The sequence below is a fragment of the Felis catus genome, chromosome A3, assembly GCF_018350175.1.
Source record: "Felis catus isolate Fca126 chromosome A3, F.catus_Fca126_mat1.0, whole genome shotgun sequence".
NCBI classification, from domain to species: domain Eukaryota; kingdom Metazoa; phylum Chordata; class Mammalia; order Carnivora; family Felidae; genus Felis; species Felis catus.
In genome coordinates, this window is record NC_058370.1 from 67935740 (window position 1) to 67951627 (window position 15888).

A 15888-nucleotide genomic window follows, 5' to 3' on the forward strand; every position below is an offset into this window, starting at 1 on the left:
TGAGGAAACTTGGTTCTGTTGTTTGCCTCCTCAGGGAGCCTGATGCACAGTAGCTCAGCTCTGTTTGGACAAGTGTCACGGGAAAGTCTGATCTCTGGCCCTGGATGCCCACGAGTGGATGCCAGGTGGGCAGCCTTCCCTGTGCTAGCACATGAGGTGGACCTCCATACGTGGTATTACACACTGAATTGTGTCTCCCCCAAATTCACGTGGAAGTCCTAATGCCCCAGTATTTCAGAATGTGACCTTATTTGGAAATGAAATCTTCACGGAGGTAATCGTGTTAAAATGAGGTCATTGGGATGGGCCCTGATCCAGGATGACTGGTGTCCTTATAATAGGAGGGAAATTCAGGGACAGGCAGGTAGATACACACAGAGAATGCCTTGTTAAGGCTGGAGTTACGTTGTCACAACCAGAAGGAAGGACCAGCAGCAAGGAGAGAGGCCGGGAATAGATCCTGTCTTCACAGCCCTCAGAAGGAACGAGCCTGCCGACACCCTGATTTCAGACTCTGAGCCTCTAGAACGGAGACCGTCGATTTCTGTCATTTCAGTGCCCCCAGTTAGTGTTATTGGTTAACGGCAGCCCTTTCCCATGCGGAGACTGACTGTCCACAAACTGGGCTGGGGACAGTGTGGCTGGACCCCTGGGTGGGGAGGGGAGGCAGCACCACTGTACTCACAAGATGCTAGGCCCCGTGGCCCCCCAGAAGGCTCCATTGTGCATCTTCTCCAGGTGTGTGTTTTCCTTGAGCTCCCTGTGGGGAAGGACAGTGTTCTTAGTGGGGTTGGCACTTCGTGGGTTAACAGTCACCGCTGCGTGTGCACACGTTTGGAGCAGCCTGCCTGTGCGGTGCTCAGCCGTAGAGGGAAAAGGGGGATTGTAGAAGAAGGGGAAAAGACATGCTGGTGCCAGGCTTATTGTAAAACTGCCCGCGTGTGTGTCTGGGCCCACCTTTCCCCTGCAGATTCCCCCTCACTCAGTAGAACGCTTTGTCCTGCAGCTTCAAGTCCTCACCCTTTCCTGTTCTGGAGTCGAGAAGGTTTGCTACCGCACAGCTGGGCGGGGATGGAAGTGCTGCTCCAGTGTTCAAGGCTGAAGGGTGGAGGCGCAGCCTGCTCTGTATCAGGTGCTCAGCTGCCCTGACCTTGGAGGCCTCAGAGCTGGTTAATAGCAATATGCTGAAGTTTGCAAGTACTTACTTGAAAAGAAAAAGTAGGGTCCAAAGTTACCCTTTTCAGATATGCATTCTCACTGGGTAGGAAAGGGGAGGAAGGACAGCCTGTGCAGAAAATTTGCCCTATACCCAGCATGCCCCACTCGGGGTTCCATGTTGGGTACATGATAGTCCTCAGGTGTGCGTGTTGAGGACCACTGCTGTTAAGGCTGTGGCACGACCAGACGCTGCTACGCAGTAGCTACCCGAGGCTTCTGTTCCTTGAGCTCCAAGCAGCTCAGGGTGAACTGTTCAGGAATAGCTCAGCTTGGTGCTGCTGAGCATCCTGCTCTGGGCCCTCATGCTGGTGTCTCCAAGCCCAGGCCCCTCTCTGGGTGGACGAGGGAGCTGGGAGCGGGGTCCCTGGGTTCAGGCTTGCCAGCCTTCTTTTGAGCACTTTCTCTCTACAACAGAAGAGTGGTGACTCAGGGCATTCTGGAAAATGCATCCATTGTCGATGTGATGATTTGAAGCATAGCAGGATTCTCCTGCATCACTGTTAAACAGTGTTACATGGCAAAACAAATAGACCAACACTCACTCTCCCCTCCCTTGCAGGAGGCATAGGCAATTACCTGGTTCATCTCCTAGCTCTCCATCTTCTTCATTGTCTTCCTGCATGTCTCCACATCACGCCTGCCATTTAAAAACTGCAACCCCCCCCTGCATCTCACTCCCTGGGTGGCTGTTTTCCACATGCTTCTACTAAGCGTTCTCCTCAGAAATCCTCAGCCCTTCCATCAGAATGCACCCGTCAGTCTCACATAGTCCTATCCCCTGGGTGTATTTCTACTTTCAAAGAGATGAGGTTGTCAGAGTCAATTGCTGTTTAAGATCTAAATCAAAAGAAAATTTCCTTCCCAAACCTCCATGGCTCTTTCCCCTGATTTGGTTTGTTTTAATTATGTTCTGTTATGGTCATAAATCATCGAAATGGGGCTCTGTGAGCAAATAATCGTCATGTCAGCCAGGTCAAATTAATTGCTCAAATTTCATGACAGAACTTTTCACGTGTTTTATTAAAAGATCTTTCTGTGTACTGATAACTCCGCAGTATGTAACTCGGTTAAAAACAAATCAGATTCGTCTACCACGTTTTCCTAGGGGTCACTTTCAGGTTCTCAAGTGACACAGCCTTCCAGGTATGAGAAGCACACACAGGATAACCTCTTGAAGCACAGTGGGAGAACCCCCGAGCCCCACCCAAAATTTTCACAAGTGGGGTGCTCTGAGAATGACAAGGGGTGACTCTCAGAACCCTGGAGGCGTCTGAGGGCAACCCTCTGGTGCTGTGTCTCTCCACCCTGTCCTAACTTAGTTAGGTAGAAAATTCAAGAACTTTGTAGGGCTTTGGTGTCATCATTCTGAACAACTTTGGACAGGCCCATTTGTGAGGAAGGTGTAGAAACTGGGTTGAAGGTACACTTTGAAAATTTTGCTTGACAGTTTTGAAACCTACTCCCCCCTTCAATCCTTCAGGGGACCTCCTTGCCCTTAGAAGAGAATTTAGAATCTTTTCCATTGCCCCTGAGTTCTGCATGGTTTGCTTGCTCTCCATCTCTAGGTTTGTCTCATACTGGTTTCCCATTGTTGATGACCCTCCAGCCACACTGGCCTCCTCTTAATTCCTGGAGCTTACAACTACTTTTCTTTGCCACTTCAGGACCTTTGCACATCCTGTTCCCCCTTCCCATGACACGCTTCCTCTCACTATTGCCATAGTGCACTCTTTGTCATCTTCTGGGTTCAGCCTATGTTTCATGGCCCAGGGATAGCCTACATCCATGGCCAGGACACCTAACCATGGACACCTAACCTAAAGCCAGACAGCCCCTGTACTCTCATAGATCTCAGTAATGGGTTATTTCCTTCATAGTATATATTCCTATCTGTAGTAAGTTCATTTATTTACTTGCCTTTTTGTCTGTCTCTTCTGCTAGAACAGAAGCTTCATGAGGACAAGGACTCTTTCCACTCTGCCATTGCAGACCCAGCTCCCTAACATGGTGCCTAATATATACTGGCGATGCTTAATGTTTGTTGAATGAATAAATGAATGAAATTGATTTGTTTTCTTGGCAAACTGATTTGTGTTCTTGGTTTCCTCTTTCTTGCAACAGTAAGATGTGGGGGATACAGAATCTTGACTAGTTGAACTTTTTGAGGTACACGTCCCATTTTGGCATCCCTGATGCAGCTGGGACACTGCTGATGAAGGCCCTCTTGACTGACGTCCTGTTTTCTCTGACCTCCCAAGGATGTTTTCTGTTGGTTTTCCTCCCACTCTGTTTGCTTTTGCTCTGCTTCTCTTCCTTCTCTCTTGGTGTCCCCCAATTTTATATTCAGTTCTCTTACTCTGCCCCCTCATCCAGGTTACCTCAGCCACAAAGGCCTTCAGTTACCCCCTCTATTCAGATAGCCGATATCTGTCTCTAGCCTGTACAACCCCCCCACCCCAACCACTGTCCTTTCTGCCAACAGATGAACCTTCTTTAAGCACCCTCATACTTCATTCCCATCCCAGAACTTTCAACGGCCTCTCATTTTCTATAAAAGAGAGTCCTAATCCTTTACTGTGGCATCTAAGGCCCTTCCTGCTTTGTCCCTAACCCACATCTAGTTCTTTCTAAAAGGTACTGTTTGCTGTTCTGTGAACACATGCTTCCCCCTCTGGGCCATTCTCTTTGTTGTCCTCTGCTTGGGATGCATTTTCCTTCTGTCTTTACCTGTCCAACTGAGGCCCAGCTCAGAGTCTACATCTCTCAGGAGGCTTTCTCTAATTTCCTTCTTTTCTGCCTTTGAAATCCCAGAAGACTTTACTTCTCTCAGGGGAGGCATCACACTTTGCCTTCTGTTTTAGTTACTACTTAGTATACAGTTTATATACCATCTGGCAATGCTTCTTCCTAGGCCGTAAGCTCCTGTGGGGCAAACACCAGGCCTTACTCATTTTCATTTCCACCCCAAATGTAGCATATTCCTTCAAACATAGCTGATGCTTGGCAAACCCTTGTTGAGTGAATAACTGCATGAGGCATCTGAAAGTACTGTGCCAGGAGAGGATATGCCTCTGATTTAAATTTGGCAGAAACAGATTCAATTGGCTAGAGTGAACTCTTCAGTAGATTCAAGTCAACAAGAAAATGAGGGAAATTTTTCTCCATGATAGGAAGCTATCATTTCTTGAGCACTTGGTATGTGCCAGACTCAGGCTAAGACCATAAAAATATAATTATTTTTCCTTCATTCATTCATTTGTAATTAATTAGCTGTGCAATGTAATAAATGATAAATGAGCACCCACTCTGTGCTAGGCACTGTGTTAAGTACTGAGGATACAAAACAGACCTTTTCATTTTGGTGGGGATATCCTCAAAATAAGCCTATTAATAGCTCTATTTCATGGATGAGAACACTGTGGCTGGGATAGGTTAAGTAACTTGCTCGTGATCAAGCTGATAAATACTGGCATTGGAGTTTAAGACCCAGTTAGTGACTCTTAGATCTGTTCTCATAACCACCAAGCTCTGTAGCATGGTACCAATATACTAGAGTATTTAATTAATATGTATAGTTAAAATAAATAGTATGTTGTAAAGACTTATGTTACCCAACTTGGCAGCCTCAGCATCTCCTGGAAGCTTGCTCAAATTACAAATTCTCAAGCTCTACCCTAGCCCCAATGAAGCAAAGTCTCTGGAGGTGGGGCCTAGGAATCTGTGTTTTAACAATCTGCACCTTATTCTTGTGTGTGTTAAAGTATGAGAAGCACTGGTATGGACTACGGTTGATACAACGTATCATAAAAGTCTTTTCATTTGTTTTCCTTAATTTTGGCTTCAGTTGAGCTTTGCAGGCTCAAGTTTTCAATAGTTTGCTTAGTTTTTATTATATCCAACTGTAGGGTGATTGTTACCTTACTCCTACCTGTTAGGGTTCAAATGGCCCCAGCCCCAGTAGGCTTTGTAAATGAGCCACTCTTTTAGTAAAGAAGCCGTAGAAGGAAAGAGAGGTGGGAAACAATGAAGGATAGTTAGTAGGGATGCTCTCCTTGAGTTAAATGCTGTTAACGCTGGGGACTGGGTGCAATGTGGTGTAAGCAGAAGGGCCCCTCACCCTGTGGAAAATGCTCCCCATACCCGCCCCACCCCAGCAGTAGGGGGATGGGACCGCGAGGGTGCTTGTTGTGGCTGATTAGGCCGGTAAATGGGATTGCCAGTTTTCTCTGCAGGGGGGCTGGGGGAAGAATTTCTTCACTGAAATCGTGCTGACTCTAACATGCCATCAGCCTGAGCGAAGGGGCTAGAGAGGGAGGCTGTGAGATGAAACTAAAAGTAGGGTGTTGAATATTTTAGCAAACTGTCAACTTGAATGTCTCCGGGCTGCATCTGTCTTTGAAATCAGGGTGCTCTGGGGTTTCTAGCCAGCCAGTTGCCTAGTAACATGCGTGAAACACTGAGGACTAGCCACTTGAAAGTTTATTTTTGTCCTGAGTTAGTTGCTGAAGATTGAATGTGATCTGGTAGCCAGAGTAATATTTCATTTTTATTCATGAGCTGGGGAAATAGCACATACTTACAGGGAAATCAGCGTCGTCCCGTTGAAGGCATGACTTTGTATTTCTTCAAACCCATTTCCATATAGTTTGCTGAAGGGAGAGGAGAGAGGATTTAGCAGTGAAAGCAGCACATTTTGGAATCACACATTCTTCCTTCTGTGACATTTACTACTAAGATAATTACTGGCGTACGCAACATTCACCTCTGTCTAACGTTTTAGATTCTGAGGACCTGGTGAGAGGGAGCTGGGTTTTTCTCTTTTTTTTCTTCTTGCTCTAGTTTGGCTTCACCTCCACCACTCTAGTTTGGCAGCAGCAACACCAATTTATTACGTGTTTATTAAGTGCCAGATACTTGACCAGCTATTCGACATCGATTTTATGACTTAATCCTCATTGCCATTTCTATTTTACTGATGAGAAAGCGATGTCTCACTGTCGTCGTGCTGTCTGCTCAAGCTTAAAGAAAGCAGCGGCGGAAGCAGAAACAGTGGCCAGAACCGTCCAATGCTCAAGTCTTGCCTCTGCCTCCTCAGGCCTGTGTGGGCATGTGTGCTTTCTGGGAGGCTGAAAGCAGACGGCAGAGGAAGGCTCTGGTATGGAGTTAGCTTTTCCTTTTCTCGGATGAGTATGTGTTTTGGTTGCTGCCATATTTGGCTCCATAACCAAGAAGATTTCCGTGCCTGTAAACAGTTCTTTAAGATGAATTAGTGGATAGCGAGATCAATGTAGTCGGGTGCAATCGGCATTTCGCAAAATGAGATAGAACAGAATGGGGCAAAATGGAAGATACTGGAGTGTGTTGCATGTAATTAGGGTAGTACTACTTATGGAATTTTGTTCCACCATTTTTGTATGTTACATACTTAAAAGTATACGTACACATATACACAGAAACATCTACATCTGTTCAGAGTAAGACACAAGAGGCTCCTTAGAAGACAGATGTCGGGAAATGTTGGAGCCTGCAACAAACTTGGAGAGGATCAAGTGGCCCGCTTTTATTTTATAAAGAAGGGAAGAGTCTCGGAAAGGAAAATGGCTTGTCGAAAGCCCACAAGAGGCAGAAATGGGACCAGAGCACATGGTGTCTGGGGCTATTTCCAGCATGTCAGTTTCACTGCTTGCTACTACTTTTCTACTCTGAGATATCCAAACGGCCCCTCTTCCTCTTCCTGGGGGGCTATGCTTAAATACCATGTTCGTGTGTGGCCCTTCCTGGCTGCCCATTTAAACTACCATCCTCCCTTCTCCCAGCATTCCTGCATTCCCATCCGCCTTTGTTGAGTTGTTTTTCCTCTGTGGCTTTATCAGCATCTGACCCTGGATTATAACATACTTGTTTATCATCTACCTTCCCCAGCAGTTAGCTTCATGAGCACAAGGATTTGAAACTGTTCTGTTCCTTACAGAATCCCCTGTATCTAGAGTAGTGCCTGGCACTTGGGAGGATTACAATAAGTATATGTTAAATGAACTGGATGAACAAATGGGTGTATGTAAGGTGAATTTCTAATCATAGCCAACCGGGTAAGTTTGAAAGGCACAGTCTTAGAAATATTTATGTAAGTCCTTCATGCACAATGATGTAATACTCAAGTGAGAAAGAGCTATATAGTATAACATCAAATTAAACTCCAGCATCTGGCAAGACCCTAGCTTCCCTTTAAGGGGTTGCTGGTAGTTGCATGGCCATGTCATGGGTGGGCTGGTGGGTGTGACTTGAGAAACCCTGTTCCACATGACTGTTGACTGCAAGGTTTCTCTAGCCTTTGTTAAAGAAAACAAACATGGAATTCTGTCTTATGGTGTGTGTGTGTGTGTGTGGTGTATATTTGGGGGTGGGGGTCTCTTTCCATCAATCCACAGCACAACTGAGACAAACCAGCATATAAATAAGCAGGACTCAGGGTTGAAGCATGATGTTTGAACACTGGAATTCAGAAAATACAGAGATTACAGAATAATTCATAAGGTCTCCTTATTAATTTTAGTTCAGATCGAACAGGGGAAGTGTATTTAATTCATTTTGTAAAACCCCCGGGTGTCTCATAATGCTTGCTCCCTAGCAGAAGCTTAGTCAAAAGGCTGGGTGGGGCAGTGGCCTCACCCTTCCACGTGAGGAAGAGCCTTCTCTGGCTTCTCCTGCTCTCATGTGCTTTCTTCTAGAATTCTGAATTTACAACTTCACATATGAGCTCTCAGCCAGGATTACTGGCTGCCATTTTTTTTCAGTAGTTTTCTTTCCTCATGTATATGATAGAATTGGAGGGGCTAGGTACTTTCTTGGTTTATGCCTGTTGCCTTGTGCAGTTACACACAATCTTCTTGCCTCCTTAGCAGCTCAATCCCACTGGAATTCTTTTTTTTTTATTTTACATTTAGAATATTATTCTTTGGCAGTCGTTTATCATTTGGGAGTTTGAATTCCTTTATAGCAATCTCTTGTAGATAAAGGAATCATATTGTTCTTTTCTCAGAACTTCTTTGAAATTGGATTTCTTGGAGTCCAAGCCAATGTTTGCCAAAGCATTTCCCTTCATCTCCTGACTCAGAATCAACCGGAGCTGCTTGCCAGAAATGCAGACTCAGACCTACTGACCAGGTGCACTGCAGATCTGTGGAATCAGAATCTGGTGGTGGTATCCAGGAATTTGCACTTTTATAACAAGCTCTCCCAGTGAGCCTTGGGCATCCCACTTTGGGGCCTTTGCCCTAGGTTACAGCATTGGATGATATAGCTCTCACCATTTCCATATACAGATCAGATGGTCTGCTGGACAGAACTGAGTCCAGAGTCGGTCCCCTTACCACTGTCTCTACCTTCTAAGTGATGGAGTTACATGTATAGTGAATTTAAAAAAAAGTAGCCCCTACTCTGTTTTGAGCAAAGCAAAGCTGCCAGCAGTTGTCTGGATACCCATTCTCTGTCATTTTTATGTGCTGTTCTTATCCTAGTTTTGATATATATTAGAATTTTGTACTTTTTTTTTTTTTTTTTTTTTTTGGTGGGGCTTACAATGCCATTGTTCTAAGTGAAGCTTCATGGTTAAGGTTGCAAGTATTCAATCCAACTGCCTGGGCTTGAATCCCAGCTCCGCTACTTATTAGCTGAGTTACTTTATTCAGTCATCTCACCTCTCTGTGTCTTAATTTCCAAATCTGAAAATAGGGATGATAATAATAGTATTGACCCCAAAAGACTGTTGTGGGGATTAAAATGCATAACATATGTTAAACACTTTGAAAGAAGTCCTGGAACACAGTAAATGCTTAATGTGTTGCCATTATTATTATTATTATTTATTATTATTATTATTATTATTATTATTATTATTATTATTATTATATCTTGTAGTAGCCTCCGTCTCTCTGTCCAGAATAGAGGGCAGGGGTTTCCCTTGTCCTACTCTGGACAGGATTTCTGTGAAATGCAGCAGTCTGTTTAATTGAACTGTTCAATGGGGTAGAGGTGTTCCTGCTCCTGGTGGAGGAGGTCATTTTAGTGGCCTGGGCTGCCCCACATGTACTCACTCTCCAAAGGTCCGCCGACACCTTTGGTCTGTGTTGGCATCATTGACATTTTTGTATTGGGACATTTTTTCATGTCTTTTTTAATAGCTTGGGTCCTACTTGTCCCGACTTCCCAGAGAATGGAGCTCACCGTTTCCTTTTTAGTTGTTGCTCTTCAGCTTTGTTCTTAGCAGTCGCGCACGATAGAATGTGTCGCCTTGTTTTGATTAAAAGAGTGGCTTCCTTACTTTGGAGAAGTTACAAATGTGAGTGGGAGGCCTCATGCTGTCAGGCCTGCACAATGCTTTAAAATGCCCCTTAAAACAGCTGGAGAGTCACTTCAGATAACTTTTTTCCCAAGACTTCATGGTGTCAGAATTAAATGAGGACAGCTTCCTTTGCCTTGGGGATGCAGTCACAGGCACGGAAATGGTTTCTCCCCCTCTCCTGTATGACAATAGCTGCACCTTACTTTAAAGCATTGTCTGTGTTCTCTATTCAAATGTCAGTAATTGTGACTCAAAAAGAGAGAATGTCACCTTTTTATTCAAAATAAGATTCAGGCTTTAGAACTTAATCACAGATGATACTCTAATTGTGAATGCTGCCTTAAAACAAACTCCTAATATTCCTGGGACTCTAAAAGCATTTTCTGGCATTTTAACAGTATTAGATGGTCTTCCATAGTTCCCTTTTAGATCACATAACCACCTAGTTTTTGGATGATTTTAAAGAAGAAAGCTTAATTTACGTTTGCAGATCTGCAGGGTCTCAAAAAGTGGCCTCAGGGTTTCTATTTTAGAAAATATGCCCTATGGTGGTACATCTATAAGCAAATTTTTATCAAATGACTATACAAATACCTACCTAAAGAACAGGGATCCTAAATTCACCTCTTTCTTCTCCCTGTGGTATTTTTCTGCAGTCCTTTTATGTATGAATAATTCTTGTGTATGAAGTATATGGAGACACTTCTTTAGTGGATGTCCTGGCAGTGGTTGTATGGATAACTGTCACCAGTCACTGTCATCAGGCCAATCTCTATATGCTGCCATGACCCTGGTTTTGAATGTTCATCAGAATTCCCCCCTTCTGTGGGTCTCACATTCCCAATGGCAAGGGAACCCTCTCTCTGAAGCGGGCATACCTCCTATGTTTTGGCAGCATGGAGTTGTTATGTTCCCCCTCAAGTTGCCCTCAGCCAAGTTCATGTGGATTATTATTATAATGGATTATAATATATTGAATAAAATTTTTGAAAAATCTACTTCCATAGTGATATTTAAAAAGAGCGAGATTGAGAGAGAGAGGATTCTTTTTTTATGGAAGAGCATTGGTAATAAATGTGGAAGAATGATGAGATTTAAAACTTCCATTTTGTAATACCCTACATAACTGAATAATCAGCAGATGCTGAAACCATCAGATGAAGGGTTATTGGCCAACAGGCTAGCGGCATCAACTCAAAGTCTCCCACCATGCTTTATTATTAATGACAAAGGGAAACATGTGCTCTTACAATGAAGATGTCTGGCAGTCACCACTTTAACCAAATGGCCAAAGAGCATGGCACAACATGCTTTCTGGTTTGATGCACTGGGAGAGATACAGCATGCCCTTTGCAATGTTCTTGCAGAAAAGTTGACCTGAATCTAATCCTGACAATACAGTCAAATGAATCCAGATAACTGGCCTGGGCTCCTTCAAGGAATTGGTGTCATACAGAACAGAGGAAGGCAGGGGAGCGGATCTTGGGGTGGAGGTGCGGTGGGGAGGACTAAAGAGACATAATAGTGAAAATGCAATGCATAAACTTTGATTGGAGTCTGAGTTTAAAAACAATCTATAAAGGACTTTTTCATTGGAATGTGGAGTATGGGTTGGAGGATGCCATTAAATTCAAGTTCATTTTTTTAGGTATAATGGTGTACTTATGTAGAATGTCCCTGTTTTGGGGAGATACATGCTGAAATGTTTAAGGTATGAAGCATCATAATATCTATAAACTTCTTTTGGATGGTTTGGCCAAAAGGAAATGTGTTGTGTATACTTAAGATACATAGAGATGGGGTGGGCGTGGCAAGCTGTTAATTGGTGGTAAATCTAGGTAAGATGTAAAGGGGTATCATTGGAAAGACAAATGGAAAGTGACTCCGTTTTTCCATTAAAAATTTTCAAATAATATTAAAAAAAAGATGAAACAGGATGGTCTAAAACAAGTGGCTTGCTGAATATTAGCTTTTAATCATGGCGATGCTGTGTAGTTGACACGACACGATTGGATTTGCACCAAAGGTATTAATAATCCCACTGGATACACAGAGACAGAGGCATGTCTGGGTGGTATAATTGACTAAGTTTCATAAACACAGAGCCGGGACTAGAATCCAGGTTTTCTGTCTTAACGCCCAGCAGCCTTTTGAGTGTGACTTATGACAGGTGCAACCTGGAATCTTGTCATCCTTTGCCATGCATTCTTTCTCTGAAGGGCCTTAGGGAATTAGTTGCCATGACCTTTCCTTCTCTTTGTAGAGTTCAGACATGAATCAAAGTTGTCTCTTTTTTGAGACTGGTATGACCAGTCACCTAGAATATTTTAAAGGTGGTGCAATGCAGCCAAATCCTGCTCACTCGGGGGGGTACATTTCAAGGTGGCCTCTTGAGGAGATTTAATGAAAAGCCAAAGTGGCTATAAAGGGACGTAAGAGTATAATGCATAGTTTTAGCATTAGCCCCACTGAGCTTCTCTAGCATCAAGTGAAGTGTTCTGTTTTCATTAAATGAGCTCACAGTTGGTAAAGATTTAGGTAGGGGGAGGGCAGGAAAGGTTCCACAAAAAGCAAAATTTCAAATACTACTAATAATGAAGAGATAAGGCCTGCTTTCATTATTTTCTAATTAGGGAGTTGAACTTTATAGCTGAGAAAATAAGGCTTTCCTCTTTAAGTGTAATACCCTTTTTCCAGCAGGGTGCTCCACGGGATCCTTCACTTACAGAAGGGCCCATTCAGCTGAGAACAAGTGCCAAGCAAATGACTAATTGCTCCCCTTCCAGATGAAGGGCTGAGAGTGAGGAAGGAATGGAAGCACAAAGCCCCCTCCCCCTGGGGCCACCTAGGAGAGGTGGATCTGCAATCCTCATTAACTTCAGAGGTGGGGCAATTATGCCCTGCTGGTAGGCACTATTCTTCTTAAAATCATAACTAACATAAGTTAATGGCCTCATAATAAAAATACTGTGCAGCTCTCATGTGCACATGCTGAAATGTGATGTGTGAAAGGAATCTTTGGTTGTTCCTTGAGTTTGGTAGGGTGGTCCCATCCTAGGAGCTCACAGAATCCTGTGGATCATCCTAACATTTGTTTCCGTGTTGATCATTCTCCACATCTTCTGTCCTTTCATTCCATTTCCACTTCATTCCAATGGCTGCATGTTTACTTGGAAGGAGTGCCAATTGGTTCCTGATTATTTTTAGATTTAGGTCAAACTCAAAGGGAGTCTTGAACATTTGTGATGTTTGAATAAAGGCTACTCTGTTGGGTGGTTTCTTCTTCTTACTACTTTTATCAGAGTTACTTCTTAGCTTTTAATCCTGTATCCCAGCTTTCAAGACTCAGTAATCCAATTTCCCTTCCACCCCTGCCATTTATCTAAACCTATTTCCTGTTTCTTTAGCTGGACGTTTATTCCCAATAAGTAAGACTCATCTTGTTTTCCTTTTTTCCACAGCCGTGCTTTTGCTCATGCTATCCCTTCACTGGGACCACTCGCTCCCCTTTTCTTGGTATGTGGGACCACATAATGGTTAAGATTGTGATTCTGAAGACAGACTGGGTCTAAGTCTTGACCTTGGGCAAATCACTTAACCTCATAGTGCCTTGGTTTCCACACCTACCTCATAGGGTTGTTGTGAGATGTAAATGAGGTTTTTTTTAAATTTTTTTTTAAATGTTTATTTATTTTTGAGACAGAGAGAGACAGAGCATGAACAGGGGAGGGGCAGAGAGAGAGGGAGACACAGAATCTGAAACAGGCTCCAGGCTCTGAGCCGTCAGCACAGAGCCCGATGCGGGGCTCGAACTCAAGGACCGTGAGATCATGACCTGAGCCGAAGTCGGACGCTTAACCAACCGAGCCACCCAGGCGCCCCAAATGAGTTTTTAAAAAGTAGTTAAAAACAGTGCAGGCATTTACTAAGTGCTGTATACATATTAGCTGCTATTGTCACATTTACCCATATAATTGTTACTGATACTATGAGGTCTAACTCAAGTCTCATCTCCACCATGCAGCTGTCTCTGATTTCCCCAGCCCAAGAGGACTTCTCCAAGACTTCTCATTTCTGTGTAATACAAACTCTCACAGTGAATATCTACTAGCTTGTATTATTTTTTCCTTATTTCATGTTTGCCCCATATTTTCTCCTTTTCCTCATAGTTGAGATTCTGAGCTTCTTGGGGACATGGATCTTACATCTTTTGTGTTCTAAATAAAGACATAGGAAGACCCTAAATCCTGAGACATGTAGTAACTCCCCACTCAGTTTTTGGTTGGTCTCTCACAGGGGACACGATAAATGAATACTTCTTGATACATTCAGCAGTGAGTTGGAAATACTTTATAAAGAGCTGTAAGAGCTGTAGTATGTGAGGAAAGTGGAGGAGCAGAAAGACTATAGAGAAGATTTTCTAGGATTTCCTATCTCCTGTCTCTTCCCTGGCATTCAAGGGCTGCACATAAAGAATTTATCTTGAAAAAAAAATTTTTTTTGGCTTTTGCTCTGTATTCTTTGATTGCAGTACTCTGAATACTCTGAGTTGGAGCTGCATTGGCTACAGCTTTGTAATATGACAATTATATGTGTGGAATTATATCTACACAAAGTAAAAAGTTCTATACAAATGCAATGTACATTGATACCAATATTTAGAATCCATATATAAAAGAGACTCCTTTGAGATGTTTTTTCTCTTGCTTCACAACTGCCTCCTCATTTTGGGGTCATCCAATGCATGCTCTTTCTTTAAGGGCAAGCTCATTTATTGACTCAGTATAGCCCTGCTTTGGGCTGTAACCAAAGCAGAAAAAGTGAGAGGGATATGGATGTGGGGAGAAGAATTGAATATGGGTCACTGGGCTTTGGATATAAGGGAGATGTAGTACCCAGATTTCTTCTTCTGAATGGTGGGGCAAAGGTGAGTGCCCTAGGAGAAGATGGCAGGGATCCCAGAGGGAAGGAAGTCAGGCAGATGAACAGTGGAAGATAATAAGTTGGGTTATCTTAGTGCAGTGCCGTTTAAACTTTATGTGCATGCATATCACTTGGGAACTTGCAGATTCCAAGTCTGTAGTTCTGAGTCATGAGAGTCTGCATGTCTAATTGGCTCTTAGAAGATGCAGTAGATGCTGGTCCATGAATCATACTTTGAATAACAATGCCTTAGGAAAGAGCATCAAAGGTATAGGGCCTGTGAGCCTGGTAACCTGATGCGTGATTGTCAAATAAAAAGACATTATTTTCAAGTATTAAGGGATGTAGGGAATGGGTATAGATGGTGCTCCTCAGAAGCAAAGTAAAAACATTGGAGAGAGAGAAAGAGAGAGAGAGTGAGTGAGTGAATGCAGGCTCTCTCGATCAACTATTCTACCTACTTGGAGAATATCTTTCCAAACTCTTCTCATTTGAAACTTGAAATTTCTGTGCTCTTTGCATGAGGGCAGCCATTTCCCTCCAGGCTGTCTCCTCCCAGCTTTAGAGCATTCCAATGATGCGATGAACAATTTCATCAGTTGGAAATTTGGTCACTGTAAGTCCTCAGGGTCCATCTCATTAACTTTAAACTGAATGGGTCAGTTGGTTGTTGTGTGAACACATGACCCAGCTGTAATCCCATGCAACTACTCTCACCCTTAGCATTTTAGGTCATAAAGACTTACCAGTGAATGAGGAATGTGGTAAAAGATGAGAAAGAGCTTACCTCAAGCTAGAAGTGAGAATAGCAGGAGCCTGTATGGCAGAACGTGAATCTGGGAGTTTACTCACAGTGTTATGGATTCGTTATTCATCCCTTGAAAAGCATTTCCTGGTATGGTGGTTATGTGTAAGTTATCACAAATTTCCCTTGAGGAATAAAATGAGAAATATTTACTTTCCAAATTTTAGCTTCAAATAGGAAACTGCTATGCATAGCAATCAGCCTGGTACTTACAGAATGAAATTAAATTCGGAGGAGAAGATCTTCGTAACATCTGGAAGCTCTTGGATGCCTGTGTTACAGATGCTCCTGTGATTGGGGGCAGGGTGGGGATGTGGGCAGAGAATGAATAAAAGTGATTGTTATTAAGGCATAAAGGTAAAAGCAGTAGAAAGGCACTTTGCAAAGACTATTTTTAAATTAAAAAAATATTGAGTTTGACTTTATTGGTAGCACTTTTAGCTGTTGAAGGTTGTCAGAATTTTAAAGCCCCTAACACTATGGGAGAAGTTGCTGTAAGGCTCCTATTTAAAGATCTAGGGGCTGGGACTATACTTTTACATTTATGTTTTTCATTTACATTTTCTTTTTCATTTACATTTATGTTTCCAGCCTGTCTTTT

The 15888-nt window shown here is 43.1% G+C and overlaps 1 protein-coding gene across 12 annotated transcripts in view; it reads right to left on the minus strand.

The window, feature by feature from the left end:
• LHCGR (luteinizing hormone/choriogonadotropin receptor) overlaps positions 1-15888 on the minus strand; it is a 119999-nt gene that overhangs the window by 78195 nt on the left and 25916 nt on the right. For 11 of the 12 annotated variants that reach the window (XM_023251668.2, XM_023251670.2, XM_045054187.1 and 8 more), the window contains exons 5-8: positions 15501-15575; positions 15335-15412; positions 5799-5867; positions 686-760 (exon numbers count right to left, since the gene is read on the minus strand). In XM_023251668.2, the coding sequence (XP_023107436.1) occupies positions 686-760; positions 5799-5867; positions 15335-15412; positions 15501-15575 (297 nt within the window). The remainder of the gene's footprint in view (positions 1-685; positions 761-5798; positions 5868-15334; positions 15413-15500; positions 15576-15888) is intronic. The other variant, XM_023251667.2, reaches the window with a different exon arrangement.